General features: G+C 36.1%; 1 protein-coding gene across 1 annotated transcript in view; it reads left to right on the top strand.

Moving 5' to 3' along the window:
* The window catches only part of LOC118843733 (CUB and sushi domain-containing protein 1-like), a 2679416-nt gene that overhangs the window by 1569716 nt on the left and 1092930 nt on the right, over positions 1-16770 (top strand). Inside the window, 1 exon segment of the mRNA XM_036751485.1 lies at positions 5067-5179. Within this exon segment, the coding sequence (XP_036607380.1) occupies positions 5067-5179 (113 nt within the window).

Raw genomic sequence — 16770 nt, 5'->3', positions numbered from 1 at the left:
CATTTAGTAGAAAAGGGTAAAGGTCTATGTATTAATTCACAGAACATGATTGGGAAAAATAAACTATCTGCCACGTTTTCCACAAGATTTGAATCAAGTAATAAAAGACTGAAGAAAAAGGACAAGGAGGAATTTAAGCAGCAACCATCATGCCTCTACTCATAGCCCTCAGGATGTAACTTTGTGCTATATAACAGACTTTTCCAACCAGCAAAGAGAAGTCATGAACCTTTTTGGGCCAAAAGATCAGGACCAAGGAATTGCCCTAAATTCAATCAAAATTATGCTAAAGTCTTACTAAAAGAAAAGTTTTCCAAGCAGAGCCCTGGGCCTGGAGTCAAGAAGACCTGAGTTCAAATGTGACCTCAGATACTTACTAGTATCTAAAACGTGACCCTGGGCAAGTCACACAACTCATGTCTGTTTTCTTTCTCAGCTTCTTATAAATGGACCAAGTAGGTTGTTTCTTTTTTTTGCCTCAGTTTACTCATCTATAAAATGGAGATCTACTTCCCAGGTTCTTGTGAGGATCAAATGACATAGTAATTGTAATGTGCTCAGAATAGTACCTGGTATATAGTAAATGCTATGTAAATGTTAAGTAGTATTATTACTAAGCTTAATATTTATAATAATGATTATAATATATAATTATGATATATTATTATGTTATTATATTATTATTGCTGTTGTCATTATTACAATGATTAGTTGGTCTCCAAGGCTTTAACTAATCATGAATCGCATGTGTTCATACTAACTTCCAATTAGGTTTATATCCAGGTACAATTCCTTACATCAATAGGGTCTTCACCTCTCTCTTCTAGATATCTAGGTGAGCACAAGCTTAAGCTGTGCAAAATAACTGTGTGTGGTGGAGGGGTGCGGGGTGGGGGGGTGACTGCACAGTGGAATAAAGATGCTAAATGCCCAACAAAGTAGACAGGTACTTAAAAGGATATAGATACTAGCTGTTGCTTTCAGATGTGAGATAGGAATAAGCCTGTATATGTTATCCACTGTTCTAAACAAAACTTTGGTTGATGGCTTCTTGACTAGGCATGGGTGTCAATAATATTGTCCTGACCATAAGCAAATGACTTAAATCAGCTCTCCTGGGATGGTCTCTGAACTTTAAAACATTCTACATAGACCATCACAGAGTATTTAGCAATTGAGCCCAGAATCCTCAGGAATTAGAAGCTATTCCACCTTAATAGTGGATATGTGAAACATTTAAAAATTTTAACTGTGGCTTCTCAAGATTGGAATCACAGCTTGGAGGATATCTGTAGCTGTTACCTCCCCACACAAGAAGGAAAATCTCCTGCTCATAATAGTAGGAGTTCAATTCATCTATGGGATTCTTTCCTGGAGTTACATTCATTTTCCTCTTCTTTTCCTTCCCATTCCCTAATATTCCACCATCCCATTTTTCTTATGAGAGTTTGTTCACACCCTCTCATCATACATGCTGCAAACATTCAAAGACATCTAGAGTTAATTCTGGGGCCATGGCATCTCCTGATGGGCTCCATACATGCTTGGGGGATGGGAGGTATTAATTCCAAATAGAACATATCTTCCTTCTGTGTGGAAAGAGTCATTATCAAAGAAGGGTAGCTATAGCACAGAGCATGGTAAAGAAGTTACACATATCTTTATCCATAAAATGACAGTAATCTAACTCACAGAGTTATTGTGAAGATAAAGTGAAATAATCTTTGTAAAGCAATTTGCAAACTTTAAAATGCTGTATAAATACTAGCTATTAGTAGCAGTGGTAGCTGATTTATACAGGTATATCATATATGCCAGTAATAATAATTATCATTAATAATAAACAATAACAATAACTTTACAAATATTTTCTCATTTAATCCATATAACAACATTGGGAGATAGGTGCCATTATTATCTTTATTTAACAGTTAAGGAAACTGAGGCAAACAGAGGTTAAATGACTTACCCAAGATCACAATAGCTAATAAGTGCCGGAGACCAGATTTGAACTAGGGTCTTCCTTATTCTAAGCCCAGCACTCTACCCATTGCACCACCTAACTTCCCTGGCTAGTTTTGTTTCACTGCAGATAGCCCAATGCATTGTAACCACATCACACTAGAGTGCTGTAGCTTGACTGACTGTAATGTCACAAAAAGACAAATGTGACTATTCATGGCATTGTTCTTCTGGTTCTACATGTCCCTGTAGTATTGTGTTTCATGGAACCTTTTAATGGTTAAGTCATTCAAACCAAACAATACAGGCCTCCAAAACAGGTTTGCTACACAAAATAAATTCTCTACCTGTCAAGGCAATTTACTAATTTATTTATTTTTTTGCATTTTCCTATTTGGAATCACATTGAGTCTAATCAAATAACTGTTCCTAATTTGCATAGCCTCAGATTTGATCATATCACAATTCCCCCTCCCCTTATTTCTGCTCCCCTGCCCTGCTCCCCAGTTTCCTACTGAAGTTTATCAACATTGCTATATAATTTACCCTCAACTCTCCCAGGGATTTAGGGAGATTTGAAGAGAGTGAGACAGAGAAGTTATTTGCTTAACTTGATAAAATAAAGAGAAAACACAACATTGTATAATTTGTGAGAACCCAAAATGAATGATGGAAAATATCTGCTCTGACTGTAGAGATTAATAAAATGGAAGAAAATGGTAGGAATTTAATTTTGTAAACCATACTCTAAATATAGGCTGGCAAGACTGTGTGTTTGAGAATCCAATATTGACTTGGATAACCTCAGTGTTGGGCAAACAGGGATATAACCTTTATCTATAGAATCTGTAACGAAATCTCCCTAGGAAACAAAAGCCCTTCAAATAAAAGATTGGAAGGATTACATATGTTTGGGAGTCAGTTGTGTGTGACTGTCCTAAGTCAGAAACACTTGAATCTTTCTGAATGAGGCAGACCTGTGTGAAGTATTTTCTTTAACACAAGATTATTTTGAGGAAGGACATAAACTGTTACAATTTGTCGCAGTCAAGGTTTATCTTTCAACTTTAAATGGATGTTATACTTTTTTTAACCAAATGTTAAAATAGAATATTCCCAAAGCCAGAAAGCTTCACTGCATCTTTAGTTCATTGTTGCAGTTCCATAGGATAGCCTATAGATAGGGGAACTTATTCGTTTGTTTAATTATTCATTCATTCTTTTATATATGTAATTATTTATTTATTTTGACATCAAACACTGTGCATTGAAATAAGATTTCAAGATATGGCTGAAAAAGGCTTTAGGGATTAAACAGAAATAATTATAAACTCTCAGTTGTCCCACCAGAATTTTTTTAGAGTTTTAAGGGACTTTAGAGATCATCTAACTGAAACTCCTCATTGCATAAATACTGAAACTGAGTCCCAGAGAGCAGAAGTATATTTTCCATGGACACATATCATTTTAGTACCAGAATAAAAACCAAAGCCAAGGCAGGGTGATGATAAATTTAATGTTCTTTCCATAATTTTGGTGTATTACTAACAACAACAACAGCTAGCATGTACATGGCAACCTAAGATTTCCAAAGCTCTTTATATACGTTATTTTAATTGGTCTTCATAGCACCTTAGGGCTAGCATTACGCCCATTTTGTTGTTCAGTCATTTTCAGTTGTGTCAGACTCTTTGTGACAACATTTGGGGTTTTCTTGGCAAAGATACTGGAGTGATTTGCCATTTCCTCCTCCACCTCATTTTTACAAATGAGGAAATTGAGGCAAACAGGGTTAAATTACTTACCCAAGGTCACAGTAAGTGTCTAAGGCCAGATTTGAAGTCAGGAAGATGAGTCTTCCTGACTCCAGGCCCAGCACTCTATCCATGGCACTACCTAGCTGCCCCCGCAAAAGCCTCTGACCAGAAAGTAGGAGTGTGGGATGTCTAATCTTACTAGCTCATAGTTGTTGTTCATTCATCCAGTCCCACCCAACTCTTTGTGGTCCCCATGTACCATACTGTCCATAGGGTTTTCTTGGTGAATATACTGGAGTGGTTTGCCATTTTCTTCTCCAGTAGATTAAAGCAAACAGAGGTTAAGCGACTTGCCCAGGATCACACAGCTAGTAAGCGTCTGAGGCCAGATATAAATTCAGGTTTTCTGAACTCCAGGTCCAGGGCTCTATCCACTGAGTCACCTAGCAGTCTAGAAAAACAGGTTAGGAAAATCAATATGAGATAAATTAAGTGACTTGCGCAGCCACTAAATACAGTCACTAAATGTCTAAGATAGGATTTAACTGAGATGTCCTAAGTCTAGAGCTGATAGGCCATCTCCAATCTTACTCAGGACTTGATAAGAGTTTGACACTTTTTTTTTAAAGTTTTCCAACAATGTTTAGGCTAAGCTCTCTGAGCATGAGTTGGACTCTAGAATATTATCAAGAATATGTATATATACACACAATATACATATATACATATACATGCACACATACATATGTGTGTGTGTGTGTGTGTGTGTGTGTAGTTTGCTTCATCAGATTACAAAAATGAACTAGAGCAGAACTCCTGAGATTTCTGGCTTTAAAAGGCACAGTTGTGCCTTCCTATGCTGTTCCTGTATATATGTTGTTGTGAAGGGGTACATTTTTTAGTTTTATTTGTTTGCTTCCTTAGACTTTTGTGAAATCTCTTTAAAATATATCTTGGGGTCTGAAGAAATTGAATGTCTTCATTTATTTAGGGTACTAATAAAAATATGTCTGGTAAAGTAGAAAAGCTAACATTTATGGGAGGAGAACTATGTATAAGAAAAAAAAACTTGGAAAAATTTAAATTTCCTTTTAGTTGCAAAGAATGATCCATTCTTAAAGTAAAAAAACAAACAAACAAGAATTCTCCCTTTGACTGTCAGAGGTTACTTATTTCAACCCATAAAAAAGCAGGAATCTCCCTTTACAATCCAGGTCTTGTCTACTATTTTTGTCTAATTGATCTCATATCTGAGAAGTATTGGTACTTCAGCTCCAGAAGTTAGGTAGATATAGGATGATTCCCTTGCCTAATTTTCAAATTGGACCTTTTTCTCTGTTTTTCTAGGCTGACTGGCATGAATCTTCCTTCTCCTGTTATCAGTAGCAAGAATTGGTTAAGACTCCATTTCACATCTGACAGTAACCATCGACGAAAAGGATTTAATGCTCAGTTCCAAGGTAAGAATTCTCTAGTCTGAAAAGGGAAATAGCCATAAACATCTTGGCTTCTTCCTTGTTGCTAAAGATGCAGGGGAGCAAGAGAGAGAATGGTGCTGGTAGTAGCCCCACTGGAAGCTCAACTGTCCTTTTGTGAACTTTAGGTACTTCTTAGATCTATAATTAGTAACTAATTGTTTCACTGATATTTCATTTAGTCAATATTAGAGAGTAAAAGTCTGGGAAAATAGGTAACATTTTCAGAGTTTCCAAGAGAAGTAGTTTGTCAGTCAATAAACACAATAAAATGAATGTTTAATATTTTTGCTATAATAGAGTTTTGTCAAGAAAACTCATTGGTCATAGCAAACACTCTTTTCAATAACCCAAAAGTCAACTCTACCCCTGGATATCACCAGATGGTCAACATCAAATCAGATTAATTATACTTTGTTAAATACAGAAAAAACTCTATGTAGTCAGTTAAAACAAGACCTGGAGCTGACTATGGCTCAGATCGTGAACTTCTTACTGTGAAATTCAGACTTAACTTGAAGTAGAAAAAATATCAGGCCCTATAGGTTTGAGGTAAATACATCCCATGTGAATATGAAGTGGAGGTGATGAGTAGATTTAAGGGATTAGATCTGGTAGATAGAGTGCCTAAAGAACTACGGACAGAAGTTCACAATATTGTATAGGAAGCAACGAAAAAAAAAATTCTGAAGAAAAAGAAGAGCAAGAAAGCAAAATGGCTGCCTGACAAGGCTTTACAAATAGCTGAGAAAAGAAGGATAGGGAAGAGGAAAGGAGAAAGGGAAAGATAAAGGCAACTGAATGCAGAATTCCAGAGAATAGCAAGGAGAGATAAGAAGGTTTTCTTGAATAACCAGTGCAAAGAAATAAAATAAAACAATTTGAAAATAGGTCCTCTGATTTCTATCGATGCCATTTCTACTGTACATTTAATTGCCCACTTTCTGCTGAACATTTTTGGAAATGGTGGAGAAGAAAGGTTAGATAATACAGTCTCTACCTTCAAGTTTACAAGCCAAGAGACAGTCATATAATGGAAAGAATGTTAGCTTGAGAAACAGGAGACTTGGATCTATGCTCATTCATTCAATTAGCAGTTGAGTAGAGTTTCCAGGAAACACAATGGAAAGGGAGGGTAGAAGAGCAAAGAGAATTCTAGAATTGAGCTGGATAGGAACATGAGTATAAGGAAAGTGCTGGGAGGGGGTTCAGATGGAAAGAGATTTCTCCCTATGAAATATGGACTCCCTATCACTGGGATTAGAATAACAGGCAGGCCGAATTTTTATTTAATTTGTTAGCTAGTTAGACATAGGTGTTTGGACCATTTGTGCACCATTCCCTCCATAAAGAGTCAGGGAGCTGGGAGAGGTGGAGTGAGGAATGGATGTGGCAATCTTTGTTGGTAGTCTGGGTTTCTAAGGACTGGACTAAATTCACAGGAAGTACCAGTTGTTTGTTTTTTTTTTTAATTATTTAGTTAGTATTTTATTTTTCTCCAATTACATGTAAGAACAATTTTTAACATTAGTTTATTAAAATTTTTAGTTTCAAATTCTCTCCCTTCTTCACTTGCCCCCTCATTGAGAAGGCAAGTAATTTGATGTAGGTTATGCATATGCAGTCATTTAAAACATTTCCATATTAGTCATGTTGTAAAAGAAAACAGATAAAAATAATACAAAAATAAAGTTGTTGTTTTTTTTAAAGTATGCTTCCATTTGCATTCAGATGCCATCACTTCTTTCTCAGGGAACAGATAGAATTTTTCATTATAAGGCCTTCAGAATTGTCTTGGATCATTGCATTGCTGAGAATAGTTGTCATTCATAGTTGATCATGATAGATTTCAGTTACTGTGCATGAAATTCTCCTGCTTTTGCTCATTTCACTTTGCATCAGTTCATGTAACTCTTTCCAGGTTTTTCTGAAAGCATCCTGTTTGTTCTTTCTTTTTCTTTCTTTCTTCCTTTTTTGTTAGTTTTCATCATTCACATTTATAAGATTTTGAGTTGTAAAATTTTTCCCTTGTCTTCCCTCCCCCCTCCCCAAGATGGCATGCAATCTGATATAGGCTATATATGCACAATCATATTAAATATATTTCCACATTAGTCATGTTATAAAAGAAGAATCAGAACAAAAGGGAAAAACCATGAGAAATAAAAAAGAGAAAACAGTAAGCTTCAATCTGCATTCAGACTCCATAGCTCCTTTTCTGTAATTGTCTTAGATTATTGCATTGATGAGAAGAGCTAATTTATCAAAGTTGGTCATCAAACAATGTTGCTGTTACTGTGTACAGTGTTCTCCTGGTTCTGCTCACTTCACTCAGCATCAGTTCATGTCTTTCCAGGTTTTTCTGCAGTCCACCTGCTCATCATTTCTTACAAAACAATAATATTCTATTGCATTCATATACCACAACTTGTTCAGCCATTGTCCAAATGATTGGCATCTCCTCAATTTCTAATTCTTTGCCACCACAAAAAGAACTGCTATAAATCTGTACATGTGAGTCCTTTTCTTTTTTTTTTAATGATCACTTTGGGATACAGGCCTTGTAGTATATTGCCAGATCAAAGAGTCTGCACAGTTTTATAACCCTTTGGGCATAGTCCCAAATTGCTCTTCAGAATGGTTGGATCAGTTAACAACTCCACCAACAATGCATTCCAACATTTATAATTTTCCTGTTTTGTCATATTAGCCAATCTTATAAGTGTGATGTGGTACCTCAGAGTTGTTTTAATTTTCATTCCTCTAATCAGTAGTGATTTAGCTACATCTTGTTTCTTATAGCACAATAGTGTTCTATCACAATCATATGATATAACTTGTTCAGCCATTCCCCAGTTGATGGGCATCTCCTCAATTTCCATTAATTTGGGTGACACCAGTTTCATAATTATATTCGAGGATCTTGGGAAATGAAGCATGCTCAGAAGATATTCCATATGAGGAGGAATGATCTTGGCTCCATCATAAGCCTGGTATCAGAGATGATTGTCCTTAATCTTACTAGTTTTTAGTATATTGTCTCAGAGGCAAGCCAAGCACAAGATCATGGCCTAAGAGTCCAAGCTTTCTTATTCTAGATAAGGTGTTGGAGCCTCATTGGTAGTAGCTCTGGTTACCAAAATTTTAGGTTACAGGCTAAAATAAAGGTAGGGACAGTCAAATGAAAGACAATCAATTTTTCTTTAAGATCAATTCCAGTTCTTGATCCTAAAATTGTTTGACATAAATAGACAGTGTAAGGATGGAGAGGGCCTTTAGTATTCACTTAGTCCAACTTCCCACTAAATTCAAATTTCTCTTCAACAATCTTCATGGCAAATGTTGTCTGCTATTATTTGTGGAAATTGTTCCCCTTTTCATAAGACAAACCATTTCTTTGTTGGAACCTAAGCAAATATCATCAAGAAAAAGTATTTGGTTGTGGATGTCTTCTTAAAATTTATCGTAACCGAGTGAGCAAAGCTTCCTCCTTGGGGTCTGTAATGGAATCAGTGAAGGTGGTAGAAAGGCCACTGGATTTGGAATCAGAAAACCCATTCTACTTTTCTATCTCTTTACTCATTAGCTATGTGACTAGGAGAAAAACATTCTAGGCCTCAGTTCTCTCCTTTGTGAAATAAAGAGGCAGGAATCAATAATCTTAAGATCCCCTTCATTTCTACATCTTTTATCCTATGCTGAAAGTCAGGACATGGAAATATCCTTATATGTAACTTTTTAATGTCTTTATCATAAAGAGATTTTGCCTCTTTAGTACAATGGGCATGAGAAGCAGCTAGGTATTACTTTACAAAAAGACAATCTCAGTGTCAAAAAGACCTGAATGAATTCAAATTTAGCCTCCGAATAGCTATATGACCCTGGGAAAGTCCCTTAATCTCTTAATATCACTTTCGGTTGCCCCAGGCAACTCTTTAAAACTGTAAATTATAGAATATTTCCTGATCTGCATTAGTAAAGGGAGTTTTCTTGTGAAGACTTCCTAATATTAATGAAACCACAGGCCTGGGAACCTACATACACACACAGAAAAAAAAAAAATCATAATCAACAAGGCCGAATCAGGAGATCCAGCTCAACTTTCCGCAGCTAGTTAATGGCTTAGGGCTCATAAAAATTACAATACTAATGTTTATAACCTTTTTTTTTAAAAAACAAAGGAGAGAGTTCAAGTACAGGGTATGTGTGATGAGGTAGGCAGAGATGTCCAAATATGACTACATGTAAATACAATAAGCGTCCAAAAAAGACCAAACCTTACTTTAATTAAAAATAGCTGACATTTACATAGTACTTCAAGATTTGTAAAACTCATTATATATATTTACATATAGAGAAATAGTACATTATATATATATATATATATATTACCTCATTTAATCCTCAACCACCTTATAAAGGATTAAATTGCTCTAACTTCCTTTAAAAAGGAGGAAACTGAGTCTCAGAGATGGTAAATTATTTAATAGTTAGCATTTACGTAGTGCTTACTATGTAGCAAGCACTATCCTAAGGACTTCACAAATATTATCTTACTTTATCCTCAAAAGAACCCTGGGAGGGAGGTGCTATTATTTTCCCCATTTTACAAATGAGGAAGCTAAGGCATACAGTGATCAAGTGACTTTTGTGATATCATACAGCTAGTTAATTTCTGAGGCTCATTTTGAATGTAGGTCTTCCTGACTTCAGGACTAGCATACCACCTAGGTGCCTAGACTTGTCCATCAAGGCTCATTCCATTATTTAGTGTTTTATGTGGGATGTGAAGCCAGGTCTCTCCAGATCCTACTTTCAACATTCTTTCCACTATTTTAAATTATGAAAATAGTTCATGATCTTTTCTAATAGGATTTCTTCTTTATATATATTGAGGGAGAAAATTCCTTATGGAACTAAAGCTTCAAAGTAAGTTTACCCTCTTTAGGGCAGAATATTTTCCTTTTTTTTTTTAATTGATGAAAGCTAAAGAGGTCAGTGTAAGTTTGATGTTAAGAAAATCTTACTAACCAATAAAGCCATCCAAAAGTGAAATGGGCTTCCTTGAGAAGTAGTAGGTTTACATTCCTCAGAGTTTTCCAAGGAAAGGCTAGATAACTGTTTGTCAAATGTGTTTATGATGGGACTCCATTACTCTATAGATTATAGTAGCTGGCCACCAGATTTCCTTTCAACTCTGAAGTGCTTTGATTTTCTGATTTTCTTTTTTGCTCAGATCCTTACAATGTGAACTAGTATGAATACAGAAAATGTGTTATGTAGCCATAATATCATACAATGTAGAAGGAGAGATCACCTTGGAGATCATCTGACCTAAAGCTCTCATTTTATAGATGGGCCAATTGAGGTTTATAGAAGAGAAATGATTCTCATAAGATCACAGAGGCCATAAAATAGTAGAGATAAGTCCTCTGATGACAAATTCAGTAGTCTTTTTATATGTTGGTGATTCAAATGCTAAAGGCACCTGAAATCTCTCTATAAATGTCACCATTATTATTATAAATAGTACATGAAACATGTTAAGCAGGAATGCTCTTAGTAAGATGAAGGTATATAGCAATTTTGATCTAATGGGAGATTGTGTGATATAAAGATCTGTGGGTTTAGAAGACCTGGGTTCAAATTCCATCTCTGATATTTGTGAATTATATAACAGGCAAATTACTTAACCTACATAGGCCTCAGTTTCCTCATCTGTAAAATGAGGGGGTTGGGTCTCTTTCATCTCTAGATTCCATGTACCTACTTTGAATCGGATTGGTTGTGTAAATTCATTAGTCTCTGGTAGTCTGTTTCTCTGCAACAAAACTCATTGGTTTAGGGATGTCATGAGTTAGTTGTTTCTTCCATAAAGACAGAGCATTAGTGACATGAATTCCTTCCTTCTTCGGGTTATTCATTCAGGTAGATAGGGTAGAGTAACACAAAGGAGAACATGATGATCACCACAAAAGACAGAAAGTAATTTCTAAGGGAGTCCAAAAAAAAAACCAAAAGTTACTGTAACTTTTATGAATGGGGTCTCAGGGAAGAGTCTCCTACATGGAGCTCTTTAAATTGGCCAGGGTTTTGATAGGTAGAAGTAGGAATGAGAGTGTTTCAGGTGGCAAGAATGTTCCAAGAAAATGTATGGAGGCAGGGAAATATAGCACTTCATAGAAGAAATAAGGAATATTCCAGTTTCACTGGAATATAGAGTACATGAAAGAACCACATAGAGATAAGGGTGAAATTATAGGCTTCTGCTTGGCCATGAATGATAGTTTATTAAGCCAGAGTGTCCGCAAGAGTCACTTTAGAGCCCCACAAACCATATGTTACACAGACTATTTGTTGTCTCATTGTTCTACCACATGTGTAAGAGGATTAAGAAATTTTTGTGAAGGGAGGATTTAAATAGTATTGTTTCTAGGTTCTCAGATTCTATCGGGTTTTGCCAAGCTGTAAAGGCTTCTAGAATTGCCTGGCGTTAACCAATGTAGTTTGTTGTCTGAGCCCTACCTAAGTTTGGAAAGGCTCATCATTAGAAGTTTGGCCGCTGAGTGATTTTTTTTTAATGCAAATCATGAATATTATCTACTAAGGAATAAATGAATTATTATTTAGGAGGAGTGAGTATGCACACTGATATAATAATGGATCTTTTCAAACACTGAAGCATGAAGAAATTAATACAAACTTGAGATTTGAGTAGGTGGTAGGAAGCCACTGAAGGTTTTTGAGCAAAGGCAATGGTGTCAGAATAATACATTCGGAAGATTAATTTAAACATGGATTTGAGGGCAGTAAGACTGGAGAGAGATGGCAGAGAGAGAGGGATGAATCCATATGAGAAGTAATAAGGTCCTTAAACATTGGTAGTATTCTGATGAGAAAGCTAGGGGCACTGACTATGGAGTTAAAAGACCATTTCAAATCTCACCTCTGATATTTTCTACTTGTGTGATCTTGGGCAGTTCATTTAACCTCCCTCTTCCTCAGTTTCCTCATTGGTAGAATGAGGGTGATGGATTAGATAGCTGCTGAGGTCCCTTTCAGCTGTAGAGCTCTGATCTGAGTATAATGCTTTATATTTCACAAATGCAAAATGTTATTGCCATTCCTACTATAATAGGAAACTGGGATCAGAGATGTAAGTGAATAATATATTTCTAAGACTTTTGGTTTTGTTTTGTTTTCTGCATGTAGCCTGTGTGACTTCCAGAAATGTTGATGACATTTTAAAATGTTGTTCGTGTTTTATCTTGGTTATATAAATAATTCCTTTTTTCTTATTTGTATTTTCAATATTTTTCTCTCCAAATTTTCTTCCTTCCCAAGCTCTTTTGTTTTCTCTTGTATTTTGTTTTTTGACCACATAAGTCACTCAAATAAGTAGTATTAAGGTCTTTTATTTTGTTTTTTATGACCCAAACATGTATTTGTATGTATTATATATAGTTTATACTTGTTAAATACATCATTTTAAAATATTTTGAATAAACTCTCTCTCTCTGCATATACATATTTTTATATGACATTTTAATTCAAAATTTCTAATAAATTGTTAATGGCTCTCATTTTTTCACTTCTATTCTACATCCCAACAGCCACCCAAGTTCACACCTACAGGTCTTCTTGCCTTAACTATTGTATTGTAATAAAAAAAACTCATTAAAAACATGTATGCTCAAGTAAGACAAACTCATATCAACCATGTTTTATGCATATGCACACACACATGTCACATATATATGTGTATACACACATGAAATGTATTTATATGCATATATGGCACGGCTAATATGAGAATTTGTTTTTCTTTCGCTATAGACATATGCTTCAATCTGTATTCCGCATCTATCTTCTCTATGTGGACAGTTTTCTTTTTTAAGTAACTGATATCTTTGGCATTTTGAATAGTTGTTATATTTGCTTCACTTTTTGTTTGCTTATTTTCTCAGGGGCATTATTAGGCACTTTTTGTAGGTTGAGCTACTCAAATTCCCTTTAGGCCCCAAGGATCTTCTTGTCATTGAGTTCTGACCAGAGCAACAAATACATTTTTGTAGTAGTGGACTTGAAGGCAACCTAACATAGAGACAGACCTCACATTATGTTTGCCTTGACCAACACTGCCTCACAATGAGTTTGATGTATTACAACCAGATTGAGAAACAAAGCAGAAGGTTATTAATTGCCCAAGTCAGTATCTGAGGCCCTATCACATTAACTCCCATAGTAATTAATCTGCTTTTCATGGCCATGTTATTTAGCAAATTTACAAAAACCCTGTTTAGTGCTTAGAGCTTGGTCAAACATTGAAGATGCCAAGGTATCTATTGCATCCTGGGCCATTGCCAGTCATGCTGACTTTTGTCTTGCCACTGGACTCCAATGACTCTGGAAGAGAGTGAAGCTGACAACTTTGTGTGACTCTGCTGCCTCCCTTAAATCTAATTCACCCAGGAGTCAAGATGTCACCCTGCGGTGATGTCATTCTAAAAGGAAGGGAAAACAATGACAAATGATTAATTGATTGACCATCTAAGAGATGGCATAATACCAAAGCTCTATCCTGGTCCTTCTCTTCTAACTACTCCCACCTAGCTCACTTCTTACCTCACCCCTATAAAATAGTTTTTCACATCCCAGTTGAGAGATTGGGCTGGCAGCAAGAGGTAGAAGGTACCTTGTGGTGATACAGACGAAAGTGGCTGCTTTGGGATAGGTGGAAGATATCCAGCCTAGTCCCAAGCAGCCCTCCCTCAGGGAACATGCTGTGCCCTAGCTGTTGTCTGAGAGTGGGGGTATACCTGTAGATACATTAGTAATTCAAGTTTGTGTAATTTCTTCGATGTTGCAGATGGTAAACCCTCTAACTTGTAGGGAGTTATAAAGAATTATTGTGGCTTATTTTTGAATCAAAACATTCCACAAAAGTAAGAATCTTTAGGGTAAAGAGTATTTCATTTTAGTCTTATTATTCCCAACTCCAAGCTAATGTCAGACACTTCATAATGCTTGTAAATGATTGATTAGGTATATGGAGTGTTCAAGGACTAACATATTTGATGTGAGAGTTTGCCAAGCTCTTTTCAGAGTTGCTCTTCCACCTTTGGTTTCCACATGGAACCCAGCTCTCCCCTGTGGCTCCAAGAAGCTGTAGAATGTGCAGTGGCCACACCCTAGAAACCCTCTAAGTAGATGGGCTAAACCAGTAACCAACAGTGCCTCTAACCTTTTGGTGAGTTAGGGAAGTCTCTACCTCAAGACATCCCCCAGTAGAATTGGCAGATGAGAATAGTTCGTTCCAACAGCTATGAAGGAGACTAAAACAGGCATTGTAGAGTGCTTAGAGCTATATCAAACACTGAAGATGCCAAGGTCATCCATTGCATCCTGGGCCATTGCCAGTCATGCCAACTTTTGTCTTGCCACTGGACTCCAATGACTCTGGAAGAGAGGGAAGCTGACAACTTGGTGCAACTCTGCTGCCTCCCTTAAATCTAATTCACTCAGGAGTCAAGATGTTACCCTGTGGTGACATCATTGGTCCTCTTCTAAAAGGAAAGAGAAACAACAAATGATTGAATGACCATCTAAGAGTGGGCATAATACCAAAGCCCCATCCTGGTCTTTTGTCTAACTACTCCCACCTAGCTCACTTCTCACTTCACCCTTTAAAACAGGGCAGAAGGAGATATATTTGGTGTTCCAATTGATAAGCATTGAGATAAGATTAGAGGTATAAAGGGACATAATTTTTTTTCCTACAGCTGTTACAAGTATGAAAATTTCCCTACCCACCCTTCCCTTCTTTACCAATTTGAAGAAGCAAAGTAATTAAAAATTAGATTCCTGGGTCTAGCTAGTCTACTGTAATGCAGATGAACTTGACCTCACCCTACTTTATCCAGAGAGAGAATGAAAGAGGTGGGGAGAGAAGATTTAAGTACTTATTCTGAGATAACAGCTTTGGGAAGGTCAAAGTAAGGGACAATATGGGAGAACAGAAATGAAGTCTAAAGAAAAATCTAAGACTAGCGCCACAAAGAGGTAGTATACTACGATAGAAGGTGATCTGAAAGTGACATCAGAGGACATGGGTTCAAAGCTTATATCAACTACTTCCTACTGGTTAGAACTTTGGGTTTTAGTTTTCTCACCTGTAAAATGAAGGCATCAATCTGGATAATCTGTAAGAGTCTAATTAAAACCCAAGTTTTTTTGTTTGTTTGTTTTAACTCCAATCTCCTATATTCGAGTATGAATCATATATATATATATATATATATATATATATATGTGTGTGTGTGTGTGTGTGTGTGTGTGTGTGTATGTATATATGTATATATATGTGTATGTGTGTATGTATATATATATGTATATATATATATATATATATACAGACACACACACATACACACATACATATATGCTTGTATTGGAGAGAAGAGGAATCTCTAACAGTTAGTTATATATAAAAGAACATTTCACTGTCACGGTAACAGTATCCAATCACTTCAATAGAGGAGGACTCTTTTTCCTCCCTTCTAAAATGTCATCAAAAATGTGTTGCTCATTTTTTTTTTATCAATTATTAGAATGTGTTTGATTGTGGTGACTTAATTAGTATTTGCACATGCTCCAGATTTTATACATTCTGTACATGCCGATGGTCTTTAGTAATTTCTCTAAAACTCCTATAGTGTAATTAGAAGATATAATGAAGAGGAAGTCTTTGCTTCATTGTGCAAAGTATCTGAACTTTAGACTACCCAAATCCACTCAGAGAACCAGATCTGGCCATTCAGATTCAGTCCTCTGAAGGCACCCCCATGGTGTAAGTCTCAAACAGCAACAAACATTTTTTTTTTTCTGGGAGTAGAATGTAAAGGGGTTGTCCAGGAAGAACCAAGAAAGAATTCCTTAAATCCCTCTTGTTTCCTCATGGGATGTGAGTCCCTTGACAAGGGAACTAGAAGAGAGATTTAGGAGGGCTGTACCAATTTCCTTCTTGGTTTATGCCTGCAATAAACTGATATATGCTTGTTGAGAAATAGGGGAAACATCATTTATATCAGTTGAACAACATACAGGTGTTGAGATTAATCCCAAAGAACTGTGTTCTGATTCCTTGAGGTCTACTTGATTGCTTTATCTTATTCCTATTGTCATTTCAATTCATTTAGTGATTTTGCTATAGTACACTATGTAGATTCTTAATAAATATTGGTTGAAATAAATTCATTCATTAAAGTCAGTCACTCAGTAAACGTGGAGTAAGCACTTGCTTTATTAAAAATTAGGTGCAAGGCTCTGGGGAAATAGAAATAAAATTTCATCATAGGACTTACAGTACTAAACGGCAAGGAGAATAGATTCAACCTACAAAGAATGTAATGCTATACAACAAATTTACAAGCAGCGTAATGGAGAACAGTATGTGAGAAGGGCTAAATACTTACAAAACACCTTGCATAGTGTAGAGAAGGAATGATCACTTCACATTCCCTAGTGTTCTCTGACCTCATACTATTTGCTTTCATTAAAGACTCCTCTTCCATATT

The sequence above is a fragment of the Trichosurus vulpecula genome, chromosome 3 (assembly GCF_011100635.1).
Source record: "Trichosurus vulpecula isolate mTriVul1 chromosome 3, mTriVul1.pri, whole genome shotgun sequence".
NCBI classification, from domain to species: domain Eukaryota; kingdom Metazoa; phylum Chordata; class Mammalia; order Diprotodontia; family Phalangeridae; genus Trichosurus; species Trichosurus vulpecula.
Note: the sequence above shows the minus strand (reverse complement) of the source record. Positions and strands in the feature narration are given on the sequence as shown.